This window comes from Notothenia rossii, assembly GCF_949606895.1.
Source record: "Notothenia rossii genome assembly, chromosome: 2".
Taxonomy (NCBI): domain Eukaryota; kingdom Metazoa; phylum Chordata; class Actinopteri; order Perciformes; family Nototheniidae; genus Notothenia; species Notothenia rossii.
Genome location: NC_136904.1, coordinates 7,234,881 through 7,247,762, shown reverse-complemented (window position 1 = coordinate 7,247,762; position 12,882 = coordinate 7,234,881). Strand labels below are relative to the sequence as shown.

Below are 12,882 nucleotides of genomic sequence, written 5' to 3'. Positions count from 1 at the left end.
TTCATGTCTCTGGTGTTTTTATTATAATGTTCCTTGTCTGTCAACAGAACCACTACTTATGCACTGTGTGTTTCTCCCAAGTTTCCCTTTCAAATAAAACCCACTAAGCGGGATAATGTACATGTACACACATTATCCGGCTTATTACAAGGCCACATCCTCAACTAAGTAACGACATCACTCCCAATATTAATTTAAATGCTTTTATGGATTTAAAGAATAGTTGTATGTATTGATTTAAATTGACATGCATCCGCTAAGAAAAATAGTCCGTTGCTACACGTAGCAACGGCAGGAAGGCGGAGCTTTTTGATTATAGATTTGAAAACATCGTTGGTTGCTTTAAAAGTAGCACAATTCATGATGTCAAACCTTGGAAAGTATCTAGATATCCCTGCCCTGATGCCAAAGGAACTGCACACTGAATATGTTTTGCCGGTCTGGACCGTTGCGTAAAAAGGAGGGTTTCTGCCCCGTTACTTCTCCGCTGTTTTCTTGTCCCAGTTCGAAAAGCAAACTGTATACAGTTCAATCGACCGGACTTCTTTATGCAGATGTGAGCGTCCTTAACAACGGTCATGAATCCTTAACAACGGTCAATAAATCCTTGACAGCGGTCTGTCTATTCTGGATTAACAACGTGTCACTTGTTCTGAATTGACCTATCAGAATCGAGTATTCAACTAAGCCATGTAATACATGAGTTTATTAGAACAGATGTACAAGTTTTATAGTTTGACCAAAGTTATACATTTTGCCTCACAAGTAATGTAAGAAAATATAGGTTTAAATTATTTTAAAGGAAGAAAAGACCAACGATATCTTATAGTTCTTCAAAAAGAACGAGAATTTTACGTAATGTTTATTTTCTATTCGTTTTTGGGATCAGTTACATCCAATATATAAATAAGTACAGCTCACATCTGAATTGTTTTTTTTATATAATATACATCAAGAGAAAAGTATTTTTGATTACACAGCCTTACATTGAACCTATTTATCAGTTCTTAAAACAACAAATTATTATGATAGAAATACTCAAGTTTTTTGACCATATTTCAGGTTTTATAACCTTTCTGTAAACTGTTACATTGTTAACATCTTGCATAACAGAACCCATTAAAGTAATGCTTTCATCAGTGTTTATTTTGTCCCGATTTCTTTATAAAGCTGTTTCTCTGATCTTAAAGGGGACCTGTCATGCAAAATGCACTTTTTGATGTCTTTTATACATAAACATGTGTCCCCGGTGTGTCAGGGTACTCACGCAGCGTCAGAAAATAAAACCCTCTCTTTTCCTCCGTACCCAAATCTCTAAAAACGGGGGAACAACGGAGCTGATCCAGATTTGCGTCCGATATGACGTAATATCTGAAATGTGGACCCACGGCCCTATCAGGAAGTTGCTATCAGAAACAATGCCCGACTGTTTAGGACGTAATATGGTCGGTGTTTACATTAGCATCGCTAACACTCAGAGCTAACCTGTACTGGAGAGCATGTGTGTGAAGAAGCAGGAAGTAAAAAGGAACTCACCTTGTGGTATAACCGGCAAGAGAGAAAGCCTTTGAGCTCCATACTGTTTCAGAGATAATCCTTGATAATCCATGATATGGTGTTTCATCACTGCAGTATTTAGTTTAGACAGTAGCTGCCGGGTCCCGCATGAGCTCAGCCCCCTCCTTTTAATTTTTTTTAAAGCTTTATTCCCAAAATCAGCACTTTTTAAACAGGAAGTGAAATAGAGGGAAATGAAGCATGGCAGAATGGGTGATCAGATCTGTTTTTTATTTTGAGCAAAACACTTCATAGACATGTTTTTTATATATTTGTATATATCTGAGACCTATGCTATTGCCTAAACATAGCATAGATAGGTGCACAGAAAATACTGGGATCCTCTGAGGGCTCACTGCTGCTCCTGGGTCAGTTTTGATGAATCAGCTTGATGGTGGCACAAGAGGGCGGTTCATGGAGGGTTCAACATTTTGTCCTCCAGGGACACAATGTGCTTGGTAATTATAAGTGTATCTAGACTAGTATATGTTAATAAATGAAGCCTGCATGTGGTGCTTGCTTAAAAAGACATGCCACTTTCTACTCTGAGAGTGGAATATTGTATGTTTAACTTCACTAAAATGACTTAGAATTAGTCATATTCTCTGAAACTATTGATGTACAAAATAAAGTGTAAAATGCATTGATAAGCTCCTTTCCCCGTTTTTTTAATAGATTGAATTAACCTTTTGATTGTTAAAATGTACAACAATTGGTTGGACAAACATAGCTTTTTCTACTTTTAGTGTGTATAATTCATTATAGCAGTCACATGGGCAATAAAGCGTTGATTACTTTTACTTTTAATAAGTTACAATATCCTTATTATACTAACAATTTCTCAAGAGTTATTAAGCCACTAAGTAAACAGTAAACAGGGTTGAGTGTTGTGTTGCTATACTGCAGCTCTCCAGCAGGTGGCGGAAGTACATCAAGATTAACTCTGCCTTCTAACAAAACGCGCGAAGAAGAAGAGGAAACAGCGGTCGGTCTGTAGCAAACATAAACAAGTGATACAAATAACACCAGCTACAAGAAAATGTCGATTGTGTTTGTGCCGAAGAAACTACGAGGGAAGGCTAAAGTAAACCAAGAAACCATACAGAGGGTAAGACGCCCATAAAAGGGTTTTTAAACGAAGCTGTTAGCTCCCCGTACATTACCTATGGTGTTAGCATTAGCAGCTAATTAGCCTCTAGCTATCACCACTTAGTTGTTTACAATTCATACAAAACGAAACAAGCATTAATTAGTGCTGTTCGGTGGGAAAATGTGAGCTTATAAACACAGGGGATTTATTATCATGTACTGTTGCTAACATCTATTATAATTCATAGTTATCTTCTGGTATGTGGGTAACGTTGTTATATATTTCATTTTGATTTACAGTTGTTGGATGAAAACGACCAGTTAATAAGATGCATCACTGAATACATGCAGAAAGGCCGAGCAGTGGAGTGTGTTCAGTAAGTCAAACTAATCCTAGAGTTAAGGTGTTTTAGTAGAACCGAGATCATCTACTTAAACCTAAGTGTACCCACTATGCAGCCAAACGTTATTTTAAGTAGTTACATTATAACATATATCATTGGATTATAAATATCAGTACTGGAAGAAATCCTCAGATATGCTTGAATAGAAGTAGCAATAGTTGTGTAAACAAACTCTGTTATAAGTAAAGGTATTTATCAAGTAAATGTACATATAGTGCATACATACTCAGTGTGCAAATTTGTATCCGTCACACTATTTATATTAGTTTCTTATTATTGCAGAAACATATTAGTTGTATTTTAGGATTATAGCTTCTACTAATAAGTACATTTTTATCATTTGTGTACTCTGTACTGTTGTGTGGTTTACTTTACCATATAGCAATGAATTGTAATTAATATGCTTATCAAATATTTAAAAAATCTATCAGCAATTAACCATCAACCAGGAACATTAGAGCCAAGTAAAAAGCGCATTACATTGTAAGATGCAAGTATCTCAAAATTGCACATGAGCACAGTTCTAGAGTATGGTTACCTGTGTCGTTTCTGATGAGTACTTTCAGCTGCGGATTTTATTTGAACAGATATCAACAGATCCTGCACCGAAACATTGTGTATTTGGCCACCATCGCTGATGCCAGCCCAGACAACACGCCTCCTCCTACTAATGTAAAGACAAGCTTCACAATTCACTAATACCTAACACAGTAATGATATAAATGGTATTGTTTAATGACTATTTGCTTATTCCTAATACTCTGTTATTGTTTCTGTTTCCAGTCGACGTCTAATGAAACCTCGATGTCAACTGTGAACGGACAAGGAGGGTCGTAGATGCATAGATACCTAAAACATGCTATATTTCATTTCTTCGTTATATGGAAAATTCTGTGAATTGAAAATGTTATTTTTGAATGAGTTGAACATTAAAAATATTTTGTATTTACGCTGTGTCTTGGGTCAGTTGGTATCAATGCACACGATGAAGAAAAATAAAATGTGAGCAATCTTTCAACAGAAAAACTCCAAAGACACATTTGAATTGCTAGTCATTTTTATTCGTTTTTTGCATTGCTGGTACACTTGGAAAGATTCAGTTGCCAGCTCAAGAGAACAAGAAGCAACATAAGCCAAGCAGTCCCCTTCATATCGTCTATCAGGGCAACATGTTTTTTTTTTTTTTTTTTTTGTAGAAGCCACTATTAAACCATTTGACACAGCTGAGAAGCTAACAGTTACAGTCCAAGGTCTGTAACGAGTTCTTTAAAAAAGGCTGCGACAGTTAGGGAGAAAACACAGACAGAAAGCAACAAACCCTATATCTTGATTGTGCAAAGCACATTAACTATAAAAAGATATATATTTATATGTATATACAGCAAACAATTCTCTGTAAACATGTTAAGTATGTTAGTTTTCTGAAAACATGGTGTCATTTCATAAATACAGGCAACATTGGCATCCGCAAACATCACAAAAAGATAACATTCTGGGCTTTTAAATGCAGCCCGTTGCCATAGAAACCGCAGAAACAAGGGCTCGAAAGCGCCCTCATCACACAATGTTTTAGTGTCGAGCTTGGCATATTTGGTAACCTTTATAGATAGATGGTGTAGTTCAACTCTGTAGGAAAAGAATGTGCTTGTTCACATATTGGGAGGTGGGAAATAATGTTTTATGTCATATGCCTAGAAGAATACTAACATACAGTAATGGTATAACATGTAAGAAAATACAAAAATAAGATTAATACTGTCAATAATTGTACAAGAAAAATATCGTATTATTAAACAGAAGAAAAAAAGAGTTAGGTATATGGGAGTTAGTGTCAATCTGGAGCAAACAACTGCCAATGAGAGGAGATGAATGTGTGAAGGAGGTCCCTAAAGCTCTCGTCCAATCGGGCGTGACTTCACGGTTTAATCAATAATCTCTCATCTCTTCAGCTCCATTCACCTTCTGAACAACGCTTTGGTTGGGAAGTGCTATCATACCAACATGGCACAGTTACTGCTATAACTCTAAACTCCGGTCAGTTGCTGAAAAAGTAGTGTATATATATATCTCTCAAATTACACCTCCGCAGTGACTTACTATATTTATGCTGAGCCTGCTCAAAGCCTCTTAATAAAAAGAACTAAATATTTATATTTCAGTATTTTACAAGCTATGAAACAGTAGATGGTAGCTGTATTCTGAGTCATCTTGCGTGAGATTTGGCAGTTACAGCTATGTAGACACAGTATATTTATTATGGGCAAAAATGAGAGCATTCCAAGCCCCCTTGTAACCCCCTCATTTCCGCACACACACACACACACACGCGCACACACACACAAGTTCAGCTGCAGAAGCAAGTGGGTGAGTGCGTCTCCAGCTCTTGTCTGAGGACGACAGACAGAGAAACGACCACTGCCAGCATGCACCTGTCGTAGTTAAAACATGGGCGAAAAACTTCAAAATACGCCTCCTTTTTTCTCAAAATGGGGGGTGTTGACATGGAAAAATATAGATACAAAAATGTTTAGCCAGTGTGTTTACTTTATTTGCCTCTGAGGCTTTGAAATCTTCCAATTTAAGGGGGTTGGGGGGGGGGGGGGGGGGGCAGAGATCAGTACTGGTGGAGGTAAGAGGGCCTGTGCTCGTGTTTCAGGGGGAAGGATTTGAAGCCCTTGGTCATGGGTTTGTTGTGTTGTTGTTGTTGTTGTTGTTGCTGCTGGGTGAAGGGGAAGCCAGAGGAGATGCCAGAGGAGATGCCAGAGGAGGGGGGGCAGTCTCCGGCGGTAGACCACACCGGAGACTGGAGCATCTGCATGGAGTCGCTCCACTGGGAGGAGGGGGGGGGGAGGTTCATCTGGTACAGGGAGGAGCTGGGGTTGGGCATGGTGTTGGTGTGGGTGGAGTGTTGCCATGGAGCTTTGGGGGGCCAGGTCTTAGTTTTGCTGTCCTGTGGGGGCGAAGAACAAGTTCAGAAAGTTAGTAAACTTTCAAGATCTCACTCGTCTCAAAGTTAGGACATTTCAAAGGTCCCCTATTAAACTGTTTTTCATCAATATATCACAGGTCTCAGATATATACAGAGCATGTTGATGTAGAAGAGACATGAAGAAGAGGGGACACATGTTGATGTAGAAGAGACATGAAGAAGAGGGGACACATGTTGATGTAGAAGAGACATGAAGAAGAGGGGACACATGTTGATGTAGAAGAGACATGAAGAAGTGGGGACACATGTTGATGTAGAAGAGACATGAAGAAGTGGGGACACATGTTGATGTAGAAGAGACATGAAGAAGAGGGGACACATGTTGATGTAGAAGAAACATGAAGAAGAGGGGACACATGTTGATGTAGAAGAGACATGGAGAAGAGGGGACACATGTTGATGTAGAAGAGACATGAAGAAGAGTGGACACATGTTGATGTAGAAGAGACATGAAGAAGAGGGGACACATGTTGATGTAGAAGAGACATGAAGAAGAGTGGACACATGTTGATGTAGAAGAGACATGAAGAAGAGGGGACACATGTTGATGTAGAGGAGACATGAAGAAGAGGGGACACATGTTGATGTAGAGGAGACATGAAGAAGAGGGGACACATGTTGATGTAGAGGAGACATGAAGAAGAGGGGACACATGTTGATGTAGAAGAGACATGAAGAAGAGGGGACACATGTTGATGTAGAGGAGACATGAAGAAGAGGGGACACATGTTGATGTAGAGGAGACATGAAGAAGAGGGGACACATGTTGATGTAGAGGAGACATGAAGAAGAGGGGACACATGTTGATGTAGAAGAGACATGAAGAAGAGGGGACACATGTTGATGTAGAGGAGACATGAAGAAGAGGGGACACATGTTGATGTAGAGGAGACATGAAGAAGAGGGGACACATGTTGATGAAGAAGAGACATGAAGAAGAGGGGACACATGTTGATGTAGAAGAGACATGAAGAAGAGGGGACACATGTTGATGAAGAAGAGACATGAAGAAGAGGGGACACATGTTGATGTAGAAGAGACATGAAGAAGAGGGGACACATGTTGATGTAGAAGAGACATGAAGAAGAGGGGACACATGTTGTGATGTAGAAGAGACATGAAGAAGAGGGGACACATGTTGATTAGGAAGAGACATGAAGAAGAGGGGACACATGTTGATTAGGAAGAGACATGAAGAAGTGGGGACACATGTTGATGTAGAAGAGACATGAAGAAGAGGGGACACATGTTGATGTAGAAGAGACATGGAGAAGAGGGGACACATGTTGATGTAGAAGAGACATGAAGAAGAGGGGACACATGTTGATGTAGAAGAGACATGAAGAAGAGGGGACACATGTTGATGTAGAAGAGACATGAAGAAGAGTGGACACATGTTGATGTAGAAGAGACATGAAGAAGAGGGGACACATGTTGATGTAGAAGAGACATGAAGAAGAGGGGACACATGTTGATGTAGAGGAGACATGAAGAAGAGGGGACACATGTTGATGTAGAGGAGACATGAAGAAGAGGGGACACATGTTGATGTAGAGGAGACATGAAGAAGAGGGGACACATGTTGATGTAGAAGAGACATGAAGAAGAGGGGACACATGTTGATGTAGAAGAGACATGAAGAAGAGGGGACACATGTTGATGTAGAGGAGACATGAAGAAGAGGGGACACATGTTGATGTAGAGGAGACATGAAGAAGAGGGGACACATGTTGATGTAGAAGAGACATGAAGAAGAGGGGACACATGTTGATGTAGAAGAGACATGAAGAAGAGGGGACACATGTTGATGTAGAAGAGACATGAAGAAGAGGGGACACATGTTGATTAGGAAGAGACATGAAGAAGAGGGGACACATGTTGATGTAGAAGAGACATGAAGAAGTGGGGACACATGTTGATGTAGAAGAGACATGAAGAAGAGGGGACACATGTTGTGATGTAGAAGAGACATGAAGAAGAGGGGACACATGTTGATGTAGAAGAGACATGGAGAAGAGGGGACACATGTTGATGTAGAAGAGACATGAAGAAGAGGGGACACATGTTGATGTAGAAGAGACATGGAGAAGAGGGGACACATGTTGATGTAGAAGAGACATGAAGAAGAGGGGACACATGTTGATGTAGAAGAGACATGGAGAAGAGGGGACACATGTTGATGTAGAAGAGACATGAAGAAGAGGGGACACATGTTGATGTAGAAGAGACATGAAGAAGAGGGGACACATGTTGTGATGTAGAAGAGACATGAAGAAGAGGGGACACATGTTGATTAGGAAGAGACATGAAGAAGAGGGGACACATGTTGATTAGGAAGAGACATGAAGAAGTGGGGACACATGTTGATGTAGAAGAGACATGAAGAAGAGGGGACACATGTTGATGTAGAAGAGACATGGAGAAGAGGGGACACATGTTGATGTAGAAGAGACATGAAGAAGAGGGGACACATGTTGATGTAGAAGAGACATGAAGAAGAGGGGACACATGTTGATGTAGAAGAGACATGGAGAAGAGGGGACACATGTTGTGATGTAGAAGAGACATGAAGAAGAGGGGACACATGTTGATGTAGAAGAGACATGAAGAAGAGGGGACACATGTTGTGATGTAGAAGAGACATGAAGAAGAGGGGACACATGTTGATTAGGAAGAGACATGAAGAAGAGGGGACACATGTTGATTAGGAAGAGACATGAAGAAGTGGGGACACATGTTGATGTAGAAGAGACATGAAGAAGAGGGGACACATGTTGATGTAGAAGAGACATGGAGAAGAGGGGACACATGTTGATGTAGAAGAGACATGAAGAAGAGGGGACACATGTTGATGTAGAAGAGACATGAAGAAGAGGGGACACATGTTGATGTAGAGGAGACATGAAGAAGAGGGGACACATGTTGATGTAGAGGAGACATGAAGAAGAGGGGACACATGTTGATGTAGAGGAGACATGAAGAAGAGGGGACACATGTTGATTAGGAAGAGACATGAAGAAGAGGGGACACATGTTGATGTAGAAGAGACATGAAGAAGTGGGGACACATGTTGATGTAGAAGAGACATGAAGAAGAGGGGACACATGTTGTGATGTAGAAGAGACATGAAGAAGAGGGGACACATGTTGATGTAGAAGAGACATGGAGAAGAGGGGACACATGTTGATGTAGAAGAGACATGAAGAAGAGGGGACACATGTTGATGTAGAAGAGACATGAAGAAGAGAGGACACATGTTGATGTAGAAGAGACATGAAGAAGAGGGGACACATGTTGATGTAGAAGAGACATGAAGAAGAGGGGACACATGTTGATGTAGAAGAGACATGAAGAAGAGAGGACACATGTTGATGTAGAAGAGACATGAAGAAGAGAGGACACATGTTGATGTAGAAGAGACATGAAGAAGAGGGGACACATGTTGATGTAGAAGAGACATGAAGAAGAGGGGACACATGTTGATGTAGAAGAGACATGAAGAAGAGGGGACACATGTTGATGTAGAAGAGACATGAAGAAGAGGGGACACATGTTGATTAGGAAGAGACATGAAGAAGAGGGGACACATGTTGATTAGGAAGAGACATGAAGAAGTGGGGACACATGTTGATGTAGAAGAGACATGAAGAAGAGGGGACACATGTTGATGTAGAAGAGACATGAAGAAGAGTGGACACATGTTGATGTAGAAGAGACATGAAGAAGAGGGGACACATGTTGATGTAGAAGAGACATGAAGAAGAGTGGACACATGTTGATGTAGAAGAGACATGAAGAAGAGGGGACACATGTTGATGTAGAAGAGACATGAAGAAGAGGGGACACATGTTGATGTAGAAGAGACATGAAGAAGAGGGGACACATGTTGATGTAGAAGAGACATGAAGAAGAGGGGACACATGTTGTGATGTAGAAGAGACATGAAGAAGAGGGGACACATGTTGATTAGGAAGAGACATGAAGAAGAGGGGACACATGTTGATGTAGAAGAGACATGAAGAAGTGGGGACACATGTTGATGTAGAAGAGACATGAAGAAGAGGGGACACATGTTGATGTAGAAGAGACATGGAGAAGAGGGGACACATGTTGATGTAGAAGAGACATGAAGAAGAGGGGACACATGTTGATGTAGAAGAGACATGAAGAAGAGAGGACACATGTTGATGTAGAAGAGACATGAAGAAGAGGGGACACATGTTGATGTAGAAGAGACATGAAGAAGAGGGGACACATGTTGATGTAGAAGAGACATGAAGAAGAGAGGACACATGTTGATGTAGAAGAGACATGAAGAAGAGAGGACACATGTTGATGTAGAAGAGACATGAAGAAGAGGGGACACATGTTGATGTAGAAGAGACATGAAGAAGAGGGGACACATGTTGATGTAGAAGAGACATGAGGAAGTGGGTTCTGTATAATAGGTGACCTTAAACACTTCTCACTGGTGCTTTGTGACTGCACCTATTTTTCCAATGAAAGTAATGTTTTTAATTCTATTTGAAAGTGGGTTTGCTATCCTGGCTCCAAAATGGTGGAATGAGCTCCCCATTGAAATCAGGACAGCAGAAAGCTTACACATCTTCTTCAGACTGAAAACTCATCTCTTTAGACTCCACTTCGAGAGATAGAATTACTAACAAAGCACTTATATACTAATAAAGGGCTGGCTTATCTAAAGCCAGTTGAGTAGCTCTTGAAATGTTTGGCTCTATGAAACCTGATGTACTTATATGATAAGTTTGTATCTTCCTGGTTGAATGTACTTATTGTAAGTCTCTTTGGATAAAAGCATCAGATAAATGTAATGTATTTGAAAGAACATGACGGGAACTAGAAAGAACATGACGGGAACTATTTGCTGCTCTTTTCACAGCTAAACAAATACACATTAGGACTGAGCTTTGCAAAGTGTGTCTGTCCACAAGATTACAGAAACAACCACAACATTTAAATCAAACCTTCCGAGGGTGTGAAGCAGAGGCAAAGAAAAAACTATTTGATTTTGGAGCGGGTCAGAATCACGGGGCGGAACATAAATGACGTTTTACTTTCCTCAAGATGAATCACTTCATATTCTGAGTGGAATAATCCGTTTTAATAATGAAAAAACATGAGAAAATGTCTCTTCTTCCAGCCTCTTGATCGTTCAAACCTGGGGCCTGTTTTAAAGTCAACTGAACGTCTCAACGTTTTGGATACAAATGTATTCAAAGACTTGATCTGGGGCTTTGGGAAACACTTCTAAGAACATTGTAAATTGTGAAAAGTGTCATACAAGTAATCAGAGAAAATAATCAACAGGTTATCCATGAAAACAGCAATGTATGTCATTATATTTAGGGGGGGGGGGGTGGGGGGGGTGTCTAATACATTACCTGGTTATCATCGCTGAGGTGATGCAGCGGGGGGGAGGGCAGGGTGCAAACCTCAGGCTCTCCACAGCTGTGTTTCCTGAGACATTAAACTTTATTAGCACTCACACCCTGCACAGCCAGAGCATCTCTCACAGCCAGAGAACCTCAGTCTATCAATTCAATTCAAATGGATTTACATCGCCCACTATCACAAATAGCATTTCTCTCAGATCACAAATCAACAAACATATCTGAGAATATAGTAAAATGACATGTGAAAATACCAATGAATGGGCACAACACACACAATGACACAAAGACAGTTGGAATACAATCATTAACATGCCATAAGAGGAAGGGTCCATGATGATGTCATCAGGCCAGTTTTACCTCCTCTGTTTGACCGCTGCCACCAGGTCGGGTCCGGAGAACATGGAGAACAAACTGTCCCCGTTGGCTGAAGACGTCTCGTCGCTGGAGCTGGCCGAGTCGCCCTGATTGGCCGACCAGCTGCTGTTCACCGCCTCCCTGAGGGCAGAGAGAGAGAGAGAGAGAGAGAGAGAGAGAGAGAGAGAGAGAGAGAGAGAGAGAGAGAGAGAGAGAGAGAGAGAGAGAGAGAGAGAGAGGAGTTAGCGCTGACGTTACGATCTCAGGGACATATTTCAGAAAGAGAAAGGATGATATTGACCGAACACAGGTGTAGCGTGTCATTTAATTATATATCTAACTTGTGCACCCCCCCCCCCCCCCCAACTCAAACATGTTGTATTTGTAATTTGACACATTTTTGAGCGCCTTGGTTAGCCATCATTTAAATTCAAGGCTTTTATTGTCATGTGTACATCGTCATAGCTACAGAGTAGTTATGACGATGAACATCTGAGGTCACAGGCTCCTCCAACAGTGCAATAGTTAAGATCAAGTAACACAAATAAAATGGAATAGAAACAGTTCAATAAGAGTCTACAAGTGATTGGAATATGATATTAGATAAATAATGTGTAAGTTGCAGACAGGTGAATGTTATGGATGTTCTTTCAACAGTCCAGGTTTTTAACAGTCTTATGGCCGGTGGATGAAACTGTCCCTGGTCTGGTGGTCGTATATTTTATATTTGATGATATATAAGTGTCATTTGTTAGAACAATGGAAATGCAAACGTCAAACTCTTTCCTGCACAGCAGTGTGTGATGGATGAGAAACCCACCCCTCGCTGTAGTACTCTGGGTGGGACCAGGTCCTGTGCTGCTCTTCAGCCATTGGCCAGTTGCTGCGTGTGTTGCTAGGGCGACGGATGTGCTGCACCTGCCGTTTCTGCTGCATGGCCTGACTGACGCCGGCCACGTAACGAGCAAACTCCGGGTCTGAACCCACTGATAGGAGGAGAAGAGAGAGTGAGAGGGGGAGAAGAGAGAGGGGGAGAAGAGAAGAGAAAGAGAGAGAGAGAGAGAGAGAGAGAGAG

General features: G+C 40.9%; 2 protein-coding genes across 3 annotated transcripts in view; one reads left to right on the top strand and one right to left on the bottom strand.

Annotated features, from left to right (window-relative positions):
- The first annotated feature begins 2,497 nt into the window (after window positions 1–2,497).
- The window catches only part of ss18l2 (ss18, like 2), an 11,970-nt gene continuing 1,585 nt past the window's right edge, over window positions 2,498–12,882 (top strand). The window contains exons 1-4 of one of the 2 annotated variants that reach the window (XM_079663937.1): window positions 2,498–2,665; window positions 2,947–3,023; window positions 3,638–3,722; window positions 3,834–3,999. In XM_079663937.1, the coding sequence (XP_079520063.1) occupies window positions 2,597–2,665; window positions 2,947–3,023; window positions 3,638–3,722; window positions 3,834–3,887 (285 nt within the window). In that variant the 5' untranslated portion in view covers window positions 2,498–2,596 and the 3' untranslated portion in view covers window positions 3,888–3,999. Of the gene's footprint in view, window positions 2,666–2,946; window positions 3,024–3,637; window positions 3,723–3,833; window positions 4,000–12,882 lie in introns of those variants that run through there. The other variant, XM_079663938.1, reaches the window with a different exon arrangement.
- On the bottom strand, window positions 4,090–12,823 carry LOC307028693 (granule associated Rac and RHOG effector protein 1-like). Its single transcript, XM_079663936.1, has 4 exons — window positions 12,628–12,823; window positions 11,811–11,948; window positions 11,442–11,517; window positions 4,090–6,000 (listed from the first exon to the last, which is right to left on the bottom strand). Exons 1-4 carry the CDS (start codon window positions 12,741–12,743, stop codon window positions 5,665–5,667), a joined length of 666 nt encoding a protein of 221 aa, XP_079520062.1. The 5' UTR covers window positions 12,744–12,823; the 3' UTR covers window positions 4,090–5,664.

Excerpts from the sequence above, each read along its gene's own strand:
- LOC307028693 (XM_079663936.1), bottom strand. The coding sequence starts at position 12,743 with ATGCAGCAGAAACGGCAGGTGCAGCACATCCGTCGCCCTAGCAACACA. Across the intron at positions 11,518-11,810 it reads GCAGCGGTCAAACAGAGGAG|GAAACACAGCTGTGGAGAGC; the intron begins GTAAAACTGGCC and ends TTAATGTCTCAG. Across the intron at positions 6,001-11,441 it reads ACCTCAGCGATGATAACCAG|GACAGCAAAACTAAGACCTG; the intron begins GTAATGTATTAG and ends TCGCCCCCACAG.